The 24,860-nt window shown below is 45.6% G+C and overlaps 1 protein-coding gene and 1 long non-coding RNA gene across 6 annotated transcripts in view; one reads left to right on the forward strand and one right to left on the reverse strand.

Annotated features, from left to right (window-relative positions):
- LOC308469248 overlaps positions 1 to 6,012 on the forward strand; it is a 45,125-nt gene extending 39,113 nt beyond the window's left edge. For both annotated transcript variants that reach the window (XR_013982050.1, XR_013982051.1), the window contains one exon: positions 3,916 to 6,012. This is a non-coding gene — a long non-coding RNA (uncharacterized lncRNA). The remainder of the gene's footprint in view (positions 1 to 3,915) is intronic.
- CAMK2A (calcium/calmodulin dependent protein kinase II alpha) overlaps positions 1 to 24,860 on the reverse strand; it is a gene marked incomplete at its 3' end in the record, with an annotated part of 118,426 nt that overhangs the window by 24,459 nt on the left and 69,107 nt on the right. For all 4 annotated transcript variants that reach the window (XR_013981974.1, XR_013981975.1, XM_080991394.1 and 1 more), the window contains exons 6-12: positions 24,667 to 24,739; positions 21,449 to 21,551; positions 17,258 to 17,341; positions 9,143 to 9,237; positions 7,420 to 7,542; positions 6,019 to 6,102; positions 3,531 to 3,573 (exon numbers count right to left, since the gene is read on the reverse strand). Coding sequence is in view for 2 of the 4 variants with exons in the window: in XM_080991394.1 (XP_080847520.1) it covers positions 3,531 to 3,573; positions 6,019 to 6,102; positions 7,420 to 7,542; positions 9,143 to 9,237; positions 17,258 to 17,341; positions 21,449 to 21,551; positions 24,667 to 24,739 (605 nt within the window). The remainder of the gene's footprint in view (positions 1 to 3,530; positions 3,574 to 6,018; positions 6,103 to 7,419; positions 7,543 to 9,142; positions 9,238 to 17,257; positions 17,342 to 21,448; positions 21,552 to 24,666; positions 24,740 to 24,860) is intronic.

Below are 24,860 nucleotides of genomic sequence, written 5' to 3' on the forward strand. Positions count from 1 at the left end.
CAAACTTCCTAAGAGTGTCATGGTAGACAATCAACCCTAATTTCCTAGATTTTTCTTCAGTGATTTAATTATGTCCCCATTTGACCTTGTTTTCTCCATTCAATAAGCAACCAGCCTGCATTAGCTAAGCATCTTATGTTATCTTTCCCTACAGTTTAGCATTTATTTATTTAAATTCTACCCAGCCCTTTCCGCTTCGTCCAAGTGCTCATTGTGGCTAAGTGTTCCAGCTTATAATATGCAGCCCCGTGCATAGTGTGTCACATGTGTATATTGCACAGGTGTACTTCACTACATGTGCATGCTGTAGGAAGTCACAACCAGTTGTGGTTTCACACTGCATGTACTCCATGTTGGAACACCAAATATTTGATTATTATCAGCTGTGATTGTGTACATACATTTGGCACATTATTTCCTACATGAAGCAGGAATGAGGAACCTTTTTCAGCTGGAGGGCCACATTTCCCTTTTGAACATGTTTCTGGGGCCACATGCCACACTACTTCTAATAATTTGGCCACATATTAAATGTAATCGCAAACAATTGCCCCCCTGTATTTTCCAAGGAGCTGGTTTTTGCCATGTTTCAATAAAAATCTCAGAAGATGGAAGTCATCCTTGGAAGGTCCTCATAAAGTGCTTCTTGGAAAAGCCTCTTCAAATTCTGCCTACCTCAAATTAAAATTTAAAAAAACAGCTTAGAAGAGGCTTTTCCTGAACACTGGCCTTTTGAGGACACTTGTAAGCAATTCCTGTGTGCTGGGAAGGAACCTTCAACCTATCTAGTTCCTGTGTTCCAAAGAGGCAATCACAATTTTGTAATCCTTCTCCCCTAATATCCCCCCCATACGGTATATTTCGGGTGGAACTGCACGTCCACACAATAGCTCCCTCTCCAGAGTACAAGATTAAATCTTGCCCCCGCCTTTTTTGGGTCATCCATAATTTAAAGCAAATGTAAAATCCTGCCAAATCAAGGTGATGCTGCGAATTTCTGTTGTGTGAAGGGAAGAGGATTGGCAGCTGCACTGATCCACTGACGGCAGCCTTTCCAGCAATGTGTCACAAAGCGTTTTAGGAATGATTAGTTGTGCTTTGTCACTTCTTTGTGATCTTTGGGTAAACGATTAATAACTATTTATGAATGTGACATGAGAAAAGCCACAAGTCAGTGCCTGAGTTAAGGACTGACATCAGCTTTTTGCCGTAGACAACTAAGCCACAATCCAGCACAGAGTCGGGCACACTTAAGCCTCTTGAAAGAAGTACGTTGCGCAGTACTGCACAACCGTACGTGTCTCAATAGGACTTACTCCCCACCTCCCCAGATATCTGTGTATAGGATTGCAGCTTAAGTGCACCTAACTGTGATCACTTGTAGTCCTGGTTGTGTATAATTACCTCCAAACTGTGAGCTTTTCACTTTGAGTAGTTATCACAGTGTGGAACCAGGGGAGGGAAGGAAAGAGGGGAAGCTTAGTGGAGATGTGTGTGTGTGTGTGTGTGTGTGTGTGTGTGTGTAAAAAGCTGAACTGTAGAGTGGGAGGTCCTATGCATAAGAAGTAGTTTTCTTTCTCTTTCAAAATTACGAAGTGCTCACTTTTAAGTAGTAAACACACCTCAATACCTCCCACCCGTGGAGTGGAAGAATGCATGAATCTTATTAAGCCATATAGTAAATCCTTGTCAACTCTGTAGCATCTCTAACATACATTCTTTCCATGTTCAAACTGTGCTGCTTGGAGACCTTTGGAAATAGGTCTGGGGTGGGAAGCCTGTGATTTTCCAGATCTTGTTGGACCCCAGGTTTCATCAGCTGCAGCCAACATGGCCAATGGTCGGAGGTCCAGCAACATCTGAGGGCCACAAGTTCCTGAAATAAGTAATATGTGAGCTATGTCTGGACACCAAACGTTTGAGTCATACTCCAAGAATAGGTCTAAAAGACACTGAGTGCTTTCTTTTCAGGCTGCCACGACAAGGAAAGCCTTCTGAGCTAGATGCCCAGTGAAATGAAAGGAGGCTGTGCACAGAAACAAATCTTGGACGAAGTTCCTGACATAGCAGACAGCGACAATGCATGTCGTGAATATTTAGGGAATTTTAAAATGATCGTTTATACATCAGTACTCTCCCCCCCCCACTAGCAAACTAAATTATTTTACCAAGGCACTTGATCTATGCTGCAAATCTATGCATGCTTTCTTCTAAGTGAGTAAGCACCATTAAACACCGTTTACTTCTGAGAAGCAATGCACAGGAACACACAGATAGTTATTCTGTGCCACTTTCCCAAGCATAACCGATAACAGGGCTGGAGCCCAAACTTAGAGGCAGGCTGCTGGTGCATTTATCAAGTCCATTTGTCAAGCTTCTTTTCCTAAAATGTAACACCAATAGGATGGTGAAATCTGGGGAATGTTATAGAATAGGAACATGGTGCAAACAGACTAACCCAAACATACAAAAGGTTTTGGTGTATGGGGGGGGACGACCTTAAGTTGTGCTGGTTTATACCAGGGATGAGAAACCCTGCCTACTGCCCCCAGGGACTCGTGGTGGTGTGGGTAAGTGGTCAGGTGCTGCATGCCAGTTGGCATGGCTGGCACAAGCAGTGAGGGCACATGTGGTTGACAAGCTGCAGGTTGGCTGCCTGTGATTTACCTAGTAATAAACCCCCTGAGTGTGTCAGTAGCAGTGTGTCAGTATGAAAAATGAGAGTACAGTATCAGTTCAACCACATCCAGACTTTGCAATGCCCTATTCCCCTGACTGCACCGCAACCAGGAAGACCCAAACATCATATTAAAATGCAAGCTATCTCCAAAGCATGTGATCTTCATTAGTAAATCAAAATTCAACAACCCTGGATTTTTAAGCATAAGTCAAAACATCCTTATAGGATTCCACTGCAGTCCCAGTATCTTGCTTTCCAAATTGTATCTGCTTGTACAGTGCTGAAAGTAGCAACCTGCAGGGAAGCTGCAGAAATGCTAGAATTTCAAGACAACCAATAGGCAGCCTTGTCTACTGAGTAAAATCCAGCAAATGGATTTATGCATTGAACAAGTCTGGGACATACAAATTGACCTTCATTAATGCCAAACCAACAAGGGTCAGAATATAAATTTAAAATGCTTCTCCACTTTTCTTTCTTTCCTGCATTAATGTTTAGCCACAGGTAGAAATGTCAGAAGAATTCCAAAATGGTATCATAGCAGGGGTGGGGAACCTCTGATGATGCAGTTGCTGTTGGACCACAACTCCCATCATCCCTGACCATTGGCCATGCTGTTTGGGGGCTGATGGAAACTGGAGTCCTGTCCAACAACTCTTCAGGATCGGAGGTTCCCCACCCCTGCTTTAGAGCCATGCATGAAGATGCCCTGTGCCCAGTCTTTTCCAACAAGAGCCAGGGTTTGGGGAGCCTGTCACACTGGCCAGTCATTTTAAGCACATATGACTAGCATCCAACATAGGAAGAGGCAGCAAGTCAATACTGTCCTGGAGAGAGTTGGGTTACCTACCAGAAAAATTCCGGGTTGCTAGCATTGTAGTGAGGATTGCACCCTGAAATACACAAAAGACAAAAAGAAAACGGGGAAGCAAGAAACATCACTGGGTTCAGAATCAGACCCATCCCTTCCCCCAACCCTAGTCCTCTTCCTCTTAAAGGCATCTAGTGGAAAATGGAGCTGGCTGGGGCTCCAAGAGGGACGGCTCTTTGGCATGGTTCCAGGGGTATGATGAATATAGTTCGGAGGTGGTATTAATAGATATAGCTAACTGTTTGCAGAAAACAAGTCACTGGATAGTGGCTCAGGGATTTTTAACTACTCTGCAAGTTTCTCAATGATGGCAGCAGGGGTTTATTATAACCACCTTATAGAAACTCAGTATCCTTTCCTGCAGTGTTAATGGGATTTCGTCCTCTGATAAACAAGCATCCTCCACGCTCTGATGAGACCAGGACAACTGACAAGTTTCTAGCAGTCACTGATGAGGAATTCCCATTGCGTCTCGAGGGAAACTCCCCATATCTCATCTCCCCATAGAAGCTGCAGTTGCAGCTAGACTCTACTAGACACATCAGCGATAGAAGCCCCCTGCCCTGCCCGAGAATAACCTGCTTTCCTATTGTTCAGAACTGTGCCCAAGCCCCAGAATGCTACATGGTACTCCCAAACTTGATATATTGTGAAATTAAAAAATACTGGACATTTAGAGACAGATCTATATATGCGGCATGGTTTGTTTGTTTTGAAAAAAGCAATTCAATTTTAGCACCTGATAATAAAATCTACCACAGCTACCACTATTTCTACTACTATTACTACACATATCTGTTCTCACATAGCATATTGTCCCATAGATGTCAAAGAGCAGATCGGTCTCCTCACATCCATTTTATAGATGGGAAGACTATGGTACAGTACTGAAGTAACATCTTCAGAGCCATTCTCTGCAAGTTAATAAAAGAACTGGTTATAGATCCCTGCTCTCCTTTGCCAAGCATTTAACACCGACTATCTCTCAGTTAAGACTGCCTGTTTTCTTACTGGAAAAGAAAACACCTCACAAAAGGAAGGGGCAGTACTGTGCATAAAACTGTTTCTAGTTTGTCAAAGAAAAACAGGATGTAGACACACATATTGCCGCTGGATAAAGATGCTGAGCTGTACCCGGACATTTTCTGTCCGCTAGCACAAGAGCTCTTGTTGTACTAAGGTGCAGGTGAGTTTTAATGTTGCGCAACAGTTAAATCCTGTGCAACAGCTGAGCTAATGAAAACTTGTTGTGCAGCGGATTGTTCAACCTGTGCAACAAAGTTACAAGCAACTTGCTAATGCCTTCTCTTCCACAACAACGTTCTGCAGTTGGAAAACATTTCACCAGTGGAACAAGTGTACCACTAGGGGACTAGAAAGTGCCACGTCAGATACACCCTGCATGATGGAACTTAGCATTTACTCCCACTGGTTGCGCAGGACTCAAAACTTCCATCCAAATATAACTTTCCAAGAGGGGAAGTGAAAAAGGTCAACTGGGCTATGCCTCTTTGATGCTCTTGGTCTCTCTCCTCATTTTTGTGGGTAGGTGCGGACACACAGAGCATTTCTCAATTTCCCAATCAATTTCATGAGCTAGTAAGAGGACATGTATAATAGGATTACATTAACATAATTGAAGCAGTAACAGATTACTGGAGGAAAAGTAAACACAAATCATTATCTGTTTCCTTGCTCAGTAATCTTATTAGCCTCCAGCCCTGAGGCTGGAAACTTGCACAGCATTCAAAGGAAGAATAACAGCATGTGGAGATATCCAACAAGGCCTCGGAGGAAGGTGCTGATGATAGCACTGGTGGCAGTAAACTTCTTAGCCGATACTGAACTTTCCCCCTGGGCATAGGGCTGGCGGACAGTGATTTGAAAATGGTGAATTTGGACACTGATCCCAATTTCATTGTCTTGAAGGACGTTCCATGGAAATCAATGGAAGTGCCCTTAAGGAATTCAGATTCAGTGATTCCTAGGAAGCAACTTCAGTTTGTCCTATAAAAAAAGGGGTTTAGTCTAATCAGTGTTCACTTTTCAGGAATTATTTTAGTGGACTTTATCAAAGAGCAGAGTCCTTGACATGCCAAGAAATGGTGACACTGCAGGCACTGCCGGCTCGAGTGAGCCTGAAATGGGTTGTCCCTTCTGCAGACACTAGCATCTAGTTATACAACAACAATCAATGGGGGCAGCGGGGAGCCACTGCTCTACTTTATCCTTTGTCATTCAGTGCATACGACCCGAAGACTTAATTAAGATATCTAGGAAGGCCTTTCCTTTCTCAGCACAAAGGTGGTGAAAGCCAATTTCTTGGAAGCCTCACAGCTTTCTTAGAAAGTCAATTCTTTGGAAACCTTTATGAACACGGGAAAGCAGATGAAATGGAAAACAGTCTGGTGACGTACACCCATTTCCTAGAAGACCACCTACAAGTCAGAGAAGAGGCATGGATTACCTTTAGCTTCCTTCTGGCATTGAACTTCTTCAAGCAGTCCACAGTCTCCTGCCTGTGCATGCAAGATGCCACGGTGGAACGGTGCTGTAAGGCAAAAAGAAAGTTGCTCAGAAATGGAAGGGGATAGAAAATAGAGAGGTCTCCCCCTCCACACCCCCTGCCTTTTTTCTTTTTTCTTTTTTAGCAACCTGGCTTCTTTTACTTGTGGTATTCCTTGGTTTGCATGAACCCATGTGTCCTAATCAGAACTTGTTCCCTGCCCACTGTAACCAGGTAAGATCTTTTGGGGAGCCTGTATTTGGAGACTCCAGCCTTTGCGCAGTGGGCTAGCTTAGATAACTCTCAGCTTCTTACACCTTTGTGCAGGATGGTTATTTCATGGCTACACATACAAGTCTGAACTCTGCACTATCTCTGTGTCTCTTGAATGTGCACTCATATATTAGGCATATGTTTGAATTCTCCAAGCAGTAGCAAATAAAACTTGAATGGTTTGTGCAAACTAGTTTTCCTGCTCATTCATTTGCTCCTTATTTTGCTACACCAGAGATTCTGGAGATGGTTCATTAGGTTGATGGTGGCTTAGGTAACCCTCCCCAGTCTGATTCTCTTATGCACTGATGGCTCAGACTATTGTCCTTTTCAAGCACAACGGACATTCAAAGCAAAGACCTGAATATAAATGTTCCAGCCCCTTGGGAAGGAAACCCATAGTTTAGCAATCTATGTAGTTGTGGCAGCAACACTTGATAGACAGAAGTACACAAGTAAAAAATGTTCCAGGAAATAAACTGAGGATATTGCTTTAATTATAAGCAGTGGGGTTTGGGGGTATCATCCTATATAGGCTCCCTGATTCTCAGTGGATGAGAGCTAGAGGTTTTTTTTATTATTAAACAAACCACACTTGTCAAAGTCCTCTGTAACTGTTTTATTCCAAGAGCACAGCTGAGTTATAATACGGGCTGTGGAAATAGTAAAAGTGCATCTCAAACTGTTATTTCTATAGATCAGAATGACTAGGTCTGGTGGAAAACAGGAAAAGTGATTTTAAAAATTATGTGCTTTGCACTCCTCTGAAGCTGCTTTTTTTCCTGGGAGCCCGTCTTGATTGCTGTAAGTGGACTGCATGAACACAGACACTTAATAAGTGCAATCAGCAAATGGTTCAGTGTTTTGTTTTTTTTTTTTTTTGGAGCCACATAACCAGTTGCCCATAATAAGTATATACCTATGGCATGTACCTCATGTGATACAATGCTTATTAATCAACATGCGAACAAATGATTACTCTGCTGTGCGTGTGCTACATAACTGAAATGTATTTTGTCCCACTGAGACCCTCTAAAAAAAATTGCTTTTCATCCAGACAATCCTCAGGATCTGGGCAGTTGAACTTACTGATATCCATGGGTGCTTCAGAGCTTCAGCTGCTGTGATACGTTTGGATGGGTTGATCGTCAACATTTTATTGATGAGATCTTTTGCTTCAGGAGTGACAGTATCCCACTCGGGAGAAGGAAACTGTAAGAGCAAAGGGACAGCACAACTCATAACAATATGATCAGGAGCTCCCCCTCCTTTTTTGCATCATGCAGTTTGGCCTATTTGCACACTCTCTTTTTCACACTATACAATAATGCGGATTTGAGATAGGGAAGGGATAAAAGCATCCATTGGTGTAGGAAATGGTCTCTGACATGCACAGGGTACCGTAAGAGTTTGTTAATATTTTTACCACTGATTTCCACCCAGCAGCTTTTCTTAAAACAAAACAAAAAAACAGTTTCACATGGCCAACCTTAAGGCTGGGTGCATTTCTTGCTAATCACAGTCAATATAAGGCAGTAAACATAGCACAGAATGACCACTGGGTGGGGGCCAGGTGCTGAAAATGCTCTGCCAAACCCTGTTCTCTGCTGAATTGCCATCCAGCTGCAGGTTTGCCAGCTTGTTAACACACACAGCAAAAAATAAAAACATCCACGGAGCAGCCCTGTTGCATGGCCCATTTGGCCTTTGTGCGCACTGAGGGGAAGCCATAAGGCCTTGCCCTTGAACTGTCACAGAGTGGGGTGGAAGAGGTTGGCAGCTAGAAACTATCAGTACTTTGACCAGTATCTTTTTGGTGTGGATTTTCACAACTGAACTTTGTAAACTTTTATTTTCTACATTCATCCTCTTGGTGGGTAAAGCTGGAGGAGAGCCAGGTGCGTGGCTGCAATTTGCATGTTCATTCTAGGTCACCCCATTTGCCATCTGGCCCGGATCCACTTTCTTTGTTCCCTTAATGGCCCATCACCCAGGCAATTGCCTCACCTGGAAGCTAGCCTGACTATTCCAAGAATTAGGAGGGGGGCAGGTATTAGAAAGGGCTTGGTATACAGCCTACTCCCCCTACAAAGCTCACAACACTATCAAAAGCCCTGCAAGCCTTGGGATCAGGTACCTGAAGAAAACCTGTTCCTACATAAGCTTGCCTGCACATTGAGGTCAGCAAGGGTGTTCCTGAAGTGAGGGAAGTTGCAACCAAAGAAAGGGATATTTTAATTGTCACTTAGTTATGGAAATCCTTTCCCCAGAGACTCTCACCTGGCTGTCTTTTCAACAACAGGAAAATACCTTTTTATTCTCCCAAGCTTTTTAAGCTTTGAGTTTTAACCATTTAAACCTCTGCTTTTATTTATTAGGGGGGGCCTGTGCTTTAATTGGCTTTTTCTGATTTCTTTCTTTCTTTTACTGTTGTAAACCAATTGCTTAAAGGGTCATATACAAACCCATGAAATAAATAGATACAAATTATTTCCTTTAAAAAAAGAAAAAGGAATATCCCCACTTAGCTCACTGTATTTTTTTCCTCACAACAAACTTGTGAGGTAGGTTAGGCCAAGAGACTGAGAGTGGCCCAAGTTCACTCAGGGAGCATCACTGGTGAATAGAGATTTGAGTCCCGGTCTCAGAGTCCAACCTACTAACCACTTCACCACACTGGTTCTCAAATAAGCTTTCAGACCTGGTGCTCTGTCTCTCTGTGTGTACAAAACAAAGCGGGAGTTGAGAACTCTTCAAAGAAATGATGGCATGTGAGAAAACAATGAAGGGATTTGGGGGTGGGATCACTTACATCATAGGCTCCAGCTTTGATCTGCTGGTATAGTCGATGTTGATCCTCATCCCAGAAAGGAGGATAGCCAACCAGCAGAATATACAGAATAACTCCTGTGTGAGACAGGGACAGGCATTGTTATGTAAGCTCCAGCCACACACAGGTGGGAAAAGGGGTTAGTTCAGTGACTCAGAAGCCTGGAGCAGCAGGCCTACACTGTCTGTGAGACTCAAAACTGAAGAGGATGTGAAAAGGCTCCTTCTTGTCTAAATTGTCAATGATAAGTAGGAGCATTTTTATAGTTCAGGCTGAGTCGTCAGTTAGCATCAGAACCTGCCTGACAGGGGGCACTAACAAACGACCAGCTCATTGAGCAAATGGCTATTTAATTAGCTTTCACTCATTAACTTGTGGGTAGGTGTGATGGGACGATGAGCTGCTTGTGTGTAAAATCCAAGTCCCTCAGAGTTTGGTCAAGTTTGCAAACCTCTGTCTGTAACGGAGCCCCTTAAACATGGCTCCGTCAGTCGCTGGCAGATTCCGACAGTGGTTGCTTTTGGAATCGCTTCCAACATAAAAGCTCCTTAACGGAAACACGTCTTCTGGACTCTCTGCGTGACAGTTTCCGGCGAGGAGTGGGTGTCCCTACAGGAGGTCCTGAAACCTCCCCACTGTTTTCGCTGGAAGTGTCTCTGAGCCATCCCTCCAGCTCACTTTCCCTCAGCTCACCTCCTCTCCCCCTACTGGTTCCCTCTTCAGCTGCTGAGTCTCTCCCAACCTGTGTGAGCCCTTTCACCTCCCTTCCTTCCGATGGCAGTTCCCTGACATCCACCTCCCCTCCAGGGCCCCCTTCACCCCCTCCCGCCCCCTCCTCTACGGGCGGTGAGGAGGCAAAACCCCGGAATGAACTTCCTTCATCTTCCGATGTCTCGAACACTTCTCTCCACCTGTTGCGGTTCCTGGTCTCGAAGTACTCCTCCTCCTCAGAGTCCTTCTCCCCTTCCCCTTCCGAGTCCGGGAATCCTTCCAACTCCTCCTCCTCATCGGTGGTCCCAAAGTATTCCCTCCGGAACCTCTCCACAGGCTGAGGTTTCCTTGGGAACCTTTGATGGAACGTTTCTATCAATACCTCGTCATTGATATCTTCTGCCATTACCCAAGTGTTTTCTGACTCCGGTTCTCCTTCCCACGCTACCAAATACTCCACCTGATCCCCCTTCCACCTGGCGTCGAGGATTTCTGCCACATGGCTGCTGCATTCCCTTTCTTCTATGACCGGTCCCCGAGTGGCCATCCCTTCTCGTCCCCCCTCATACGGTGACAGTAACGACCTGTGAAATACTGGGTGCAGTTTCATGTGGTTGGGTAACCGGAGCCTGAAAGCCACTGGGTTGACCTGTTGAATGACCTCAAAGGGACCCAATCTCCTGGGTCTTAATTTCTTACAACCTCCTTTGAACGGCAACCCTTGGGTTGACAGCCACACCCTATCTCCCACCCTTATGGTTTCACCTTCCCTTCGGTTCTTGTCTGCCTGCCTCTTGTATTCTTCCTTCGCCCTTTCTAAGTTGAGTTGGAGCTGACGATGGATTGCTTCCATTTCTTCTACAAAATGCTCGGCTGCCGGGACGCTCCATCTCTCCCCTTCTCCCCCTGGGAAAGCCCTGGGATGACACCCATAATTAGCCAAGAAGGGGCTCATCCCTGTGGACACATTCTCGGCATTGTTGTAGGCAAATTCCGCCAGCGCCAACTTTTCTACCCAGTCATTCTCTCTGTCATTGACATAACACCTCAGGTATTGCTGGAGGACACCGTTTGCTCTTTCCGCCTGCTCGTTGGTTTCAGGGTGCCGGGCAGTCGAAAAGTTGACCTCCACCTGCAGTAAGCTCATGAGCTTCCTCCAGAACCTGGAAGTAAATTGTTTTCCTCGGTCTGAGACCACCCTCAATGGCACCCCGTGCAACCTAAAAATGTGTTCTACAAATAACTTCGCTGTCTCTTCCGCCGTGACTGCATGCGAGCAGGCTACAAAGTGGCACATCTTTGTTAGTAGGTCTACCACCACCATGATGGCTGTTTTCCCCTTGGACTTCGGCAGATCAGTCATAAAATCTATCGACACTGCCTCCCAAGGTCGTTCTGGGGTTGGTAAGGGTTCTAATAGCCCCGCCGGCGCCCGCCTCTCCCCTTTGGCTCGCTGGCATTGCTCGCACCCTCTTACATACTCCCGTACCTCTTCCCTCACCTTAGGCCACCAAAATTCCCTGGTGACTAACCACATGGTTTTGTGTTGTCCAAAATGCCCCGCCGTGGGGCTGTCGTGCAACTGCTTGAGTACCCTCCCCCTTAAGTCTCCTTCAGGGATATACAGTGCCCCTTTGTAATACAAAGCTCCATTTCTTTCCTCGAAACCCCCTGGTTCCTCTCCCTCACCCCTAAGACCTCTGAGCTTATTCTGGGCGTATTCATCATTCTCTGTTTCCTCTACCAGTTCTCTTTGCCCCACCAATGCCGCCCCACACACCCAGCGGTCCTCTGGGATGACATGTCTCTCTTCGGGTGCCCCCTCCTCTTCCAAATATTCAGGTTTGCGTGAGAGAGCGTCCGCCCTAACATTTTCTGGACCTGGCACATAACAAATTTCAAAGTGGAATTTGGAGAACTCCTGGGCCCATCTCACTTGCCGTTGGTTGAGCACTCGTGCCGTTCTCCAATACTCTAAGTTCTTGTGGTCCGTGCACACTTGCACCTTATGTTGTGCCCCAATTAATAAATGCCTCCATCTCCTGAACGCTTCATGAATGGCTAGTAGTTCTCGGTCATACACCGTGTAGTTCCTCTCAGATTTGTTCAGCTTTCGCGAAAAAAAGGCACACGGTCTCCACTCCGACTCCTCCTTGCCAGGCTGCAGAAGCACCGCCCCCACAGCCCGGTCTGATGCGTCCGTTTCCACTCGCATCGGTTTTTGTAAATCCACATGCAGGAGCTGTTCTTCCGAAGCGAACGCCCTTTTCAGCTCCTCAAAAGCTCGCTCCGCCTCCGCCGTCCAAACGAATTTCCTCTTACTGCTGAGACAGTCCGTAATGGGCGCCGTCAAGTGGGCAAAATTTCTGATGAACTTCCGATAGAAGTTTCCAAATCCAAGGAATCTTTGCACATCCTTCCTTGTTTTCGGTGTTTTCCATTCCAGTACCGCTTGGACCTTGCCAGGATCCATGGCCAATCCCTTGTCCGACAAGCGGTACCCCAGGAATTCCACCTCCTTGGCATGAAACTGACACTTCTCTAGCTTCACCCACAGCTGATTGGCTTGCAGTCTGCCCAACACTTCCCTGACGTCTTTTACATGCTGCTCCTCATTCTCTGAATATACTAACACGTCATCTAATTTGGCCACACAATTCTTGTAAAGCAAAGGCCCCAGGACGTGGTTCATAAACGATTGAAAGCACGCGGAGCCTGCTTGTAAGCCGAAGGGCATAACTAAATATTCAAATGCCCCCAAAGGGGTGAACATGGTGGTTTTCCATTCATCCCCCTTCCTTATTCGGATCAGGTTGTACGCCCCCCTCAGGTCCAGTTTAGTAAAAATCTTTCCCTTCCTGACCCTTGTCAAAATGTCATCAATTCTGGGCATCGGGAAAGTCACTGGTTCTGACACTGCATTTAAGGCCCTGAAGTCCACTACAAGTCTAGGTTTGTCCGTGTTTTTTTTATCCACAAAAAACACTGGGCTGCCCCCCACCGCCCTGGACTCTCTGATGAACCCTCTCTTCAGGTTCTTGTCAATGAACTCCCTTAGCTCCTGCATCTCTCTGTCTGACATGGCGTACAGCTTGCCTACAGGGAGCTGTGCCCCAGGGAGTAAATTGATTTGACAGTCAAAGGGTCTATGTGGGGGTAGTTTGTCTGCCTCCCTCTCGCTGAAGACGTTGCTCAGGTCGGCGTATTGTTGGGGAACCTTCCCCTTCTCCGTTACTTCCGTCCCTGCTAGAGTGGCTCTGGCCCCTCCTTGAGCCTCCCGCTCTTTGCAGTGTTCTAGACAATGTGCTGACCCAAAGGAGACCACTCTCTGATGCCAGCCCACTAGCGGATCATGTAACGCTAGCCAGCTCATCCCCAAAATAATGGGAGCTCCTCCCAAGGTAGCCACATTAAACGCTATTAGCTCAGTGTGTCTTGCTACCCTCATTATCATTGGGACGGTCTGCTGGCTGACTTCTCCTCCCAGCAGCTCCCTTCCATCGATCGTGGTCACCTGCAAAGGGTTACTTAAAGGGATAGTCTGTATCTGGTGCTCAGCAGCAAACTCCTTACTCATGAAATTGCAGGAGCTGCCTGAGTCCAATAGCGCCTTTATCTTTAGTGGGTGTCCGTTAGGCAGCTCTAGTAACACCTCTATCACTAGGGCGGGTTTAGGAGGTTCCGGCGTGGGCACTTTCACTGCTCTTTGGCCTGGCTGCTGTGCCCTGACGGTGGCAGCCAGGCGTTGGCTTTTACTTGCTCCGGTACCTTTTCCTCCCTCTCCCCAACAGCTCCCGCCATTCCTTGCCATTCCTTTCTTTGGGGGCAGACTCTGGCAAAATGACCTGGCTGTTGGCAGAGATAACATTTCTTGGCGCCCTTCCCCTCCTTCTTCCGCTCTTCACTGGGCTTTGAAACTGCGCGCGCGCGCGCTGTTCCAATTTCCATCGGCTCTCCCGGCGGGAACGGTGGCTCTGGAATCTCTGGAATGCGAAGCTCCCTCCAACGTTCCCCCTTCCCTTCCCGCCTCTCCAAGGCTCTCGCCTCTTGGCGCGCTCCTATGGTCAGCACTGATTTGGTCAGCTGGTCCATAGACTCCGCCCTGGGCGCCCGGGAAAGTTCGTCTTTCACAGCCGAAGAAAGCCCTTCTTCAAAGAGCATTTGAATGGGTTCCGCCGATAGATCCCACCCCAATTTATGGATCAACATGGTAAACTCAGTCCAGTACTCACGAACAGATCGGCTCCCCTGTTTGCACGCCATTAACTGTCTGCGTACCACTCCCTGCTCAATATCGCTGGAAAACATCAGATCCATGGCACGAAAAAACTTCCTCGTGTCCTTCAGGATGTCATTATTCGTTGCCATCAGGGGCCTCACCCAGTCTTTCGCCCCCTTTTCGAGATGCCCAATCACAAAAGCCACCCGCGATTCCTCGTCGGGAAAGTCATCAAACTGCAGATTAAGGGCATATTGCATCTCTGTCCTAAAGGCATGATAGTCCTTGGGCTCCCCCCCAAACTTCTGTACCAATCCTGGCAACTTTCTGGCGAGCGGGGTGGTTTTCCCCTTCTCTGCATCTTGAGCCCTCCTCTCCTCGAGCCTCGCCGTCTGCAGCGCTAGCTGGACCTCCAACGCCCGGTACCTTTCTTCCAGGCTTGGACCCGCTCCAGCTCCTGCTTCTCCGGTTCCGGCTGGGTTGCTCATGATGCCTTCTCCTGCACAAGCTGCTCACGGAGACTGTCGGAATGCTGTGATGGGACGATGAGCTGCTTGTGTGTAAAATCCAAGTCCCTCAGAGTTTGGTCAAGTTTGCAAACCTCTGTCTGTAACGGAGCCCCTTAAACATGGCTCCGTCAGTCGCTGGCAGATTCCGACAGTGGTTGCTTTTGGAATCGCTTCCAACATAAAAGCTCCTTAACGGAAACGCGTCTTCTGGACTCTCTGCGTGACAGTTTCCGGCGAGGAGTGGGTGTCCCTACAGGAGGTCCTGAAACCTCCCCACTGTTTTCGCTGGAAGTGTCTCTGAGCCATCCCTCCAGCTCACTTTCCCTCAGCTCACCTCCTCTCCCCCTACTGGTTCCCTCTTCAGCTGCTGAGTCTCTCCCAACCTGTGTGAGCCCTTTCACCTCCCTTCCTTCCAATGGCAGTTCCCTGACAGTAGGTTAGAGTCAAAGCAAGTGTTAACACACATTTTTCAGTGTGTTTCCCTGTCACTTTCCTTACTGCAAAAAATCCTATGCTTTGAGGAAGCCATTTCTTGTCCAGTTGTTATCTGAGGGAAGCACCCTCTGTCCCAAACAAAGAAATCACTTGCCACTTATTTGTCAGATACCCTGAATCCAGTTAGTAAAAAGTATCTTGTCAAGTGTCCAGAACAGCATCCATCCTAGCTAAGTAACAACATCCAGGAACCGCAACACTGCAGTCTGCTCTTTGGGCTTGTTTAAGCCCAGTCTTTCCTCCATATCAGTTCATAGAGCTGAACTTGGGTGGGAGAAGGAAGAATTCCTATTTCTCACCTACCATTTCTACCTGTTCTCTTACACACTATCAGGTCCCTATGTCTGATCTCAGACACCCAAAACACTATCTGAGATTTATTATTTTGAAGAAATTTCTTTATCAACAACACACACCACAATGCCCCCTCTCTTTCTGTACTGCATATATGCTGCCCAGGAAATTTTCTTCCACTCTAATAGTTTTTTTGTATATAGGAGTTGAACTCTGAACATCTGGGAATCCCTTGGCAAACTTTTGCAAGGATTGGCACCGTTATGCATGCTAGCAGCAGTAATGCAACATTCAGACACATCAGACCCTGCTCAAAGATTCTTTTGGAATGAAAATGTAACATCAGGTGTATGTTCCTCATCTGTTTCCTACAACATTCTGCAACCCAACACAGGAAAAACTGTTCCTTCCATGTGTGTGCTGTGAAAATGAGGCTGAAGGTAAAATGTTTAATTAAGTGAGTCACTGATGCATCAACATGCCAAATAGGCAACATACACATACAATCTGGCCTCATGAGAAGGCTTGTCCTTTTTTGAGAGCACTATCTGATTTTAAAAAAAAATCACTGAACTTGTGTGATGAGCAACACATTACTGTTGAGAAGCAGACTTTCTCATAGAGACTGCCTGAGACGCCACTTAAGACTCTTATTCTTCAGAAGTAGCCCTGCTGAGGGGATGACTGCATGTTAAGTCATTGCACCAGGACACAGTTTCAGTTCCTACCATTCAGAAGATCTTTGTGGTTCATTATTCACATCAAATGTTTTTTTAAAAAACACACATGCCATAGGAAGTCAGGTGTTTTGCCAGAAAGGAACACATTCCATCTGAAATAAAGTTTAATTCAGGCCACCTGCGTTCGCTTTCTGCTCTACTGTAACTACTTGTTTGGGTTACACAAGTGATTTAGGCTTACTGTGTTTCCTTTTCTCATTGGATAAGAGCTCTTCCCTGAGTCTCAAAAGAATGATGAGGATAAATAGATTAATGAGTGAGAGACTCCTTGATGCTATGGTGAGGGGGGAATATAATGGACTCTCCAATTTAACAAACATCCAGAAACACAATTTTTAATCTCCAAATTGCTCTTGTGGAAGTTACTCTCTGGTGAATGCTAATCCCATAAATCCATAAACCTTGTAGCATAATGCTTCCTGGCTGCTAAAAGCTCATTCAGCTAGCTAGCCATTCCTCCCACAGGTCATAGGAGTAGGGTTTTGGTTGTAAGATTTTCAGCCCATCGCTTACAAAACATTTCTATGGTTTCCTCTAGTACACATGATTGTGGAGTCACAAATTCATACATGAGTTTGTCATATTGACCAGAACAACTTTGCTATTTTTACTAAGAGTTTTAAGGACAACAACCCATCAGAGGGAGCGCTGAAGTGGGGAGGGAGCCATGCCAGTGCTTTTACAACTGCATTCAAATATGCAGCATAAAATATTTCCCTTCAAAGAGATTCCCTTATTTTATCATCACAACAATCCTGTGAGCTAGGCTGTGTGGAGAGACTGTGACTGCTCTAAGGTCACACAGCACTCTAGCCATTGCACCACACTGGCTCACATGGGGGTAAAGAATTCTGGCTTTCCATTTGATCCACGGCAGAGGATGACAATGAATGTTCACATCCTCTTGCATGATGTGCTACTAGAATTCTGTTTCCTGTAGAGTTTATCAGTCCACTGACACTAGTTCACACAGCAGCACTGACATACCTCAGAGGTAACCAAGCCCTGTGAACAAGCTAGGGACTGCACACAGTATGAAAGATGGTGAGAGAATCACAGCGGCCTCCATCTCATTCCTTAAAGATTTATTTTGCCTGTTTAGCCACTTTCGAAACATAACCTCACTTACCACATGCCCACAAGTCCACAGCTTTGCCATAGGGGTCCTTTCGGAGCACCTCGGGCGAAAGGTAGCCTGGAGTACCTGCAAAACCTAGTAAGGCAAAGATTTACAATATGCAGCTAGTTACACATCATGGGGTCCAGCGGAGTCTGCAGCAAAAAGCACAAGGCAGCTATCAGTCGAATGGGAAAAGAGAATTGCTCTCTAATATTCCCACCAAACCTGGTGTTTGTTCTGCACTAGATACATGCTATCCTGGAGCACCTTTGCTGAAAATCACTCCTAACATCTCTGATTCAAGTCTTCCAGTGCTTGTAGAGCTATTGCCACAACCTCACGGCCCATACACAAGAGAAAAGTGTAGGTAGTCTTGTGGTAACCTGATATTGGTTTCTGGGCCCAATTCAAAGTGCTGGTTTTGACCTATAAAGCCTTATACAGCTCAGGACGGCAATACCTCAAGGACTGCCTCTTTCCATATGAACCTACCTGGACCCTGAGATCATCTTCTGAGGCCCTTCTTTGTGTGCCTCCTCCTTGAGGAGTCAGGAGGGTGGCAACACAAGAATGGGCCTTCTCTGCAGTGGCTCCCCGTCTGTGGAATGCTCTCCCCAGGGAGGTTCAGCTGGCACCTTCATTATACACCTTTAGGCGCCAGGCAAAAATGTTCCTCTTTAACCAGGCATTTGGTTGATCCAATTTACATCCTAGGCCCTTTTAAAATGTGCTTTCTTTTTGGGGGGGGATTGGGTTGCTGTTTTTATTTTCATTAGGTATTTTGTGGTTTTATATCTTGATTTTATTCTGTGAGCCGCCCTGAGACCCCCCGGGTATAGGGCGGTATATAAATTCAATAAATAATAATTATAATAATAATCTTTAGAAAATAGTCTAAAGGGGAGGAGCCCCCAACCAGCCCCATAAGAACTCAATGGCCAGCTTCACAGCTATCTCTGATACCTCCACAATGCCTTTCACTATGTTGGATCTAACCCTTCCTCTCCAGAGGGGGCAGAGACACTCCCTCCCTCACCTAGCTCCTGGAGGTACCAAGGGAGGTGTGAACAGATGGGAGAGATCCTGCCTTCAAGGCGGAATGTTAGGTTGCTTGCTAAGGCGCCGAACCACTCACTACACTAAGTTAAACCTGCCCCATATAAAAATGTGTATAGCAGAAGCCATACTAAAAGGTTGATGAATGTTTGTGAGGATTAAAAAATAATAATAATCGTAAACTGATGTAGAAAAGTGGAGCATTGAGTTTAACACTGTAAAATGAGAAATCAAAATGGACATGTTTGTTTTTCCCGAGTGTCTATGCAGTCCTAGTTTGCCCCTCAGAAAATAGGCTGCTATGCCATCTAGGACAGCATTTTCTGAGCTAACAGAAGGATTTCTTCTAGCCTTGTTGCTGAGATCCTTTTGGGACTTTCTGCATGCAAAGGTTTGTGCTGTGCTACTGAGTTATGCCCCCTCCCCTAACAAATTGCATCTGCCAAAATGTATTTGTGGTTTGAGAAATTATAAATGGATTCCCTTAACAGCCTATGTCTACAGCTCAAAGATACAATAGCAATGTAAGTTATGATGACCTCAGTAAGTTACATTTATAGCTGCAAGTTATCGTGAGTTCATTAAACCACATCTAGTACCCAAGTAGACTTTTTAGAAAATGCAATTAAATGGCTAAACAAATTGAATATATGCCACTAACTCAGTAAAAGAAACCTCAGGGGAGAAGAACTAATATAGTTTGGCTAAACATATTGGCCATTGTAACTCAGTTAAGTCAGGGGACTCTACGTAGTCAAAATCAGGGTGGGTGGCATTTTTAGAACTGAAGACTATATTGGAGCAACTGGATCTAAAAATGCTTTGTATATTTCAGCTACACAAAATCCTCACACCTTTTACACAAAAGGCAACAAACCATAAATGGTTGGTGTCTTCCGTTTCTTTCAGTAATGTATTTACTTAGCCTCTTACAAAGCATGACAGATTGCCGTTTGGGGGGTTTGCTTTCTCAGCCTTTAGTTTCCAAAAGCTTATTTATGGAACTAAGGTGGCTAGAACGTTTCTCAGTATTTTTTTACCAAGCCTGCCTGTCAGTCATATAGGAGTTCCAAAGGGACCAGATATATGGAAACATGGGACTTTTGTTTACCGCTGAATCGAAACACAATTGGTGTTTTTTCTTCCCCACACCTTGACCTCACACACAGGGCAAGGAATTCCTTAACCCAAGCCAGAAAAAAGCTGGGACTTTGAATGCCACATCACCATACTTCTCAGACCCTTCCTTCTCCTAGCCTAGAGGTTCTTAAATTCTTAGTTATAATTGGCCAAGATTATAATCAAATGCATCAACCACATCAAATGTGCTCCCACGCCTAATTAGTAATAAAATTGTACTGTAATTGATATGCCTGGATTCTTCAGTTGCAGTTAATGAAGGCTTCCTGGTCCGAGTGTACTTCATGATTGCACCCATACTCAGGCACAGATAGGCTGGTGCCTGTTGCTTTCTAGCAAAACATTTTGCTCCTTTCTGGGAGGCAGGTGTTTCGGGAAGATGGAGTGTGTAGTGGATCCCACAGGAGTCCCCCTCAGACATTTGTAACACTGCTGCAGGTTATCATGTTCCTATCTAATATGTATTTACACTGCATTAATTATGGTGCATTATCCCATTTAGAAGTGCAGCAATCCTGTTCCATATTTCGATTATGAAACTGAAGCTTAATAAGCTGAGATATGAAAGAGCCTCATTCACTTCCATCCAGCCCCTTCACTCCTGCTGTACAAGGAAAGAAGCCGGGAAGCTGCAGTTAACCATAGCTCCCCTTTACAACACAAAAGTCTTCTAAGCAAGCTAGTATATGAAGCCAAGGTTTAAAGGTGGCTACCAGATCAAGTTGGCTTTCATGGAAACCATTAATCCTAGCTTTATGCTTCTAATGCCATATTTGCACAGAATGTAAAGCCATGGTTTATTTAAACTGTGCTTTGTTTAAAAAAACTACAAGCTAAGCACAAGTTGTCCCACAGACAAATCAAACAAACTATGACTTGCTTCTCCCAAGCTCTCACTCTGCCTTTGTATTTTGGTGAGTGCCCTGGGTGGGGCAGGCAAGCAAACCCTGGTTAAGGAAAGGTGTTGAGTTTACACACAATGCCAAACCATAGTTAAAGTTTTGTAAGTCGATGACAAATCATGGCTTCAGATCATGGTTTGTTGGTAGTAAACAAACCAAGGCTAAGACACTGGGCAAGGATCACACATAATACTAAGACATAGTTTAATAAACTTTGGCTTAACATCACATGTGAACCAGGTCACAGGGAAGCAATAGTTAACTACGGCTTCATGGTTTGTTTGCCCATTTGTGTGAAGAGAAGAACAAATGTGCAGATGTAGGAAGCTCATTTATATACTTCATTAGAGGTTTTTAAGTAGAGGTTGGATGGCCAACTGTCATGGATGCTTTATGTGAGATTCCTGCATTACAGGGGGTTGGATCCTTGGGTCTCTTCCAACTCTAAGATTCCATTATCTAATTGTGTGAATGTGGTCCATGCATTATATTTTTATTGACAAATAGGATGATACATGAACGGACAGCTGTGCTACTTTGAACCCCTCTCTGTTCTACATATTGTACATGACTACCAAAACAGAGATTATGAAATCTCACCTAGCAGATTTACAGGATAGTGCAATTATATAGCTTTCCAGATCTTTAATGGCAAGCAACACATATCAGGTAAAACTTTGATGTGATCCAAACCAGAGTGACCCATAGAAGAAAAATAACACAGACCATGCTTAAGGCAAGTGTGGCTAACTTGTGGTCCTACAGATGTTGCTGTACTACAACTCCTAGCATCTGTGACCCCCCCCCCACCTCTCTGTGTAGTGATAGTTCTAAAATATTCAAAAAAAGGAGAATATGTTTTGGTTGGTGGTTATTTGGGAGTTTTTCCCTGAGGTACTAACCACTGTCATACACCTACTCTGCAGCAGAATAATCACCATGTTTATGGTTTCTAAAGCTTATACAACAGATATGTACAACGTACTGGGCTTAAGGTCCGAAGATCCTTAAAATATTCACAGCAATTGAGTCCCTTGTTACATGAGCGTAACTAGATCCACAGAAGTGTTACACCCATGACACCCAACTTTCCCCCACTCACCAAACCAAGCCTGCTGCTCCCCTTCCACTTCAATGGCAAGGCCAAAGTCAGCCAGTTTTACAGCAGCTCCCTTCAGTTTGGATGCCAGCAGGAGGTTCTCCGGCTATGGGAGGAATCGGTTAGAGGATAAACATACAGAAGCACAACTCTGAAGTACCCATTAAATCTGCTTAGCCCTCTTCTAATTTCTGAGTCTTTAAAAAATACCACCTGCACATTTTCAATTACAGTGGTACCTCGCAAGACAAATGCCTCGCAAGACGAAAAACACGCAAGACGAAAGAGTTTTCCGTTTTTTGAGTCGTTCCGCAAGACGAATTTCCCTATGGGCTTGCTTCGCAAGACGAAACGTCTTGCGAGTTCTTGCGAGTTTCTTTCCTTTTTCTTAAAGCTGCTAAGCCACTAAGCCGTTAATAGCCGCTAAGCCGCTAATAGCCGTGCTTCGCAAGACGAAAAAACCGCAAGACGAAGAGACTCGCGGAACGGATTAATTTCGTCTTGCGAGGCACCACTGTATAACCATGCTGGTCAGAAAGCATGTTTATGGTGCAGCCCTCCTCTCTCTGCCCCATGCTCAGCAGAAATGCAGATACTTATGTACCCCGCTACTCTCACCATGGGAAGGCGTGGGATATACAGCGCAGGTGGCGCTGTGATCTAAACCACTGAGCCTCTTGGGCTTGCCGACCAGAAGGTCAGCGGTTCGAATCCCTGTGACGGGGTGAGCTCCCGTTGCTTGGTCCCTGCTCCTGCCAACCTAGCAGTTCGAAAGCACATCAAAGTGCAAGTAGATAAATAGATACCGCTCCGGCAGGAAGGTAAATGGCGTTTCCATGTGCTGCTCTGCTTCGCCAGAAGCTGCTTAGTCATGCTGGCCACATGACCCGGAAGCTGTACGCCGGCTCCCTTGGCCAATAAAGCAAGATGAGCGCCGCAACCCCAGAGTCGGCCACGACTGGACCTAATGGTCAGGGGTCCCTTTACCTTTACCTTTATGTACCCCGCTCCCCTCACCATGGGAAGGCATGGTATACAACATTATTTATTTCCCTCGAGACTGCTTCCTGAACTTCCACTTGTACATTCAAGCACTAAACATCAAGCCCAGGGTGCTTCAGTGTGAATGAAAACAAAACTGGAATGCTCAGAGCTCTCCAAACCAAGTGAATGGGTGACCAAGCGGCAACTGCAGTTCCAAGCGAGTATAAAGTGATGCAACATGGGGCAAAAAAATCCCCCTAGAAGCTTATCGTCACCAATGGCTGCTAGTTATGCTCGCTATATATGATGCTTCCAGGATCAGAAACAGTAGTATCTGTCTGAACTCTAATTGGTGGGGAACAACCAGGGGAGGGGCCTGTGTCCTATTTATGGGCTTAGCACTGTGGGAAACAGGGTGTTGAGCTATGGATGCCTTTGGTCTAACCCAGCAAGGTTCTTCTTATGTACCAGCTTCTGTTCTCTCCTGGCCACTTAGCGGGAGCCCTGTCACATGGCTGCGTGGGCCATTTTTCTTGGTAATGAGTGTGAGCAGGGAGTTTAGCAGCACTTCAGTAGGTGGGAGAAATATAGAGGGTGACGTGTATTCTGGAGGAGGGAGAAGAAGGAGCGAAATAACAGAAATGAAGCGTGTGTTTCTTAAAGCAACAGGCAAAGGAATCGCTTATGGTGGTGATTGCAGGTGGGGACAAGGATTTGGAAACAGGACCTTCAGGAAGGGCTGTCTCTAGGGGCAACTGCCCCAGGTACTGCATGTTGGATGCCCTGTACTTGATGGTGGCAGTCACAGCATGCTTGCTGCCTGGCCAGCCCAGCTAGGTACCACCCTTCCTAGAGCAAGGGAGGGAGGGACGTGGTGGAGAAGGTGGCAGAGGCAAAAGGGAGATGAGGGCAATGGGGAGAGCCAAAAGGTGTCATTTTTCCTGGGCCCCGCATTCCCCTAGAATGGTCCAACGTTCACATGTCACAAATGGGTTTTTAAAAACTTACTGGATTTTCCCTGGAAAGGATTAAACTGTGGGTGGGATTTGATGCCAACAACATGGCATGCATGCTGTGAAAATTTTGCATGCATGGTGAGCTCCCATCCCATAATAAGCCAGCCCACAGACAGAACAACTCCCTAATTAGTGAAGAGGTAGCTCATATGGCTGGCTGTTTTGGCAGACAACAGTGTACTAACAGGGCTGTCAGCTGCACCTCAGGACCTAGGATTGCCAACAGCACTGATTGAAGAAACATAGATCAGGTTTTCTTCTCTGCTCGGCTGCCTGACTCCCAGATCACAATCAGCAACCATGTTATTAGTGCATCCACTATAGAGAATTATGGTCAAGTTGCATGCTTACAATTGCAGTCGCCAGCAAGGAAGCAGCTGGCTGGCTCAGTAATCCCAAGGCAAACAGCAAAAAAACGCCCCTTGGTTTCTTATTGAGTCCCAGGTACAAGCTACTTGCAGTTTGTTTGGTTTTTTCCAGCGAGACACAAAACAGACTGTGAATCCTCTGACTGCTGCTTATGTCCAAATGAGAAGACATCTTATTTGGAGTAGGAGGTGGAATACTAGGATGGCGATATGCCTCAGCTAGCATCTTTTGGCTAGATTCTGACCATGCCACGTGGTACTCATTTGGCTCATGAGCTACTGCAGAAATGTGGGAAACTGAATTTAAGATTGAGAAAATGAGAAACGGAGAAAACGAAAACCGACAGATCTTTCCAACCCTACCTTTGGCTTGAAGTATTCTTGGATACACTTACATTTTACAGCTGGCTTAATTAGGAGGCATATTTATAACTGGAGGTGGCCACCTGTATCATTTCAGGCTGGGGGGGGGGCCTCACATGATTGAATGTTCCTTCATAGTAAAAAAAAAGTCCCTCCTTGCAGAAAGCTAGGTATCAGCAAGAAGGATTTTAATCAAGCTTTCTCCCTGATATGCTAGTTTTCTATGGACGGGGATTTGTTTTCGGAGGAGGAGTATTCAGTCCAATGCAATTAGAAGTTCGTACAGCTCCGACAGTTTACTACTGTACGTCTGTGAAAACTAGGACTTATGAAATCTACAGACTTCAGCCACTTAACAATTCTATTTCTATTGAAGATATGCTATCATCTACTTTCTATCAAAGTAAATCAACCAGGGTATGTATTCTGGGTGTAGGAGTTGGCTGCAGAAGGGATACACTTTTAGTCTTACAGTTTATAAATATTTTACCTTTAAATCCCGGTGCACTACACCCATCTGGTGGCAATGTAAGACAGCTTCCAGGATCTGTTGAATGCAGTGACTAGAGAGAGGAAACACAGTCACATTACCTTGGAAGGGGTCAGGAGATGGCTTGCGGCAAGGTTTCCCAGCAGAGTCCTGTCTGCACTGCTATCTTTTTGCCATTTCCTATTTTCCCCTTC

Source organism: Podarcis pityusensis (assembly GCF_964106645.2).
Source record: "Podarcis pityusensis genome assembly, chromosome: 2".
NCBI lineage: Eukaryota > Metazoa > Chordata > Lepidosauria > Squamata > Lacertidae > Podarcis > Podarcis pityusensis.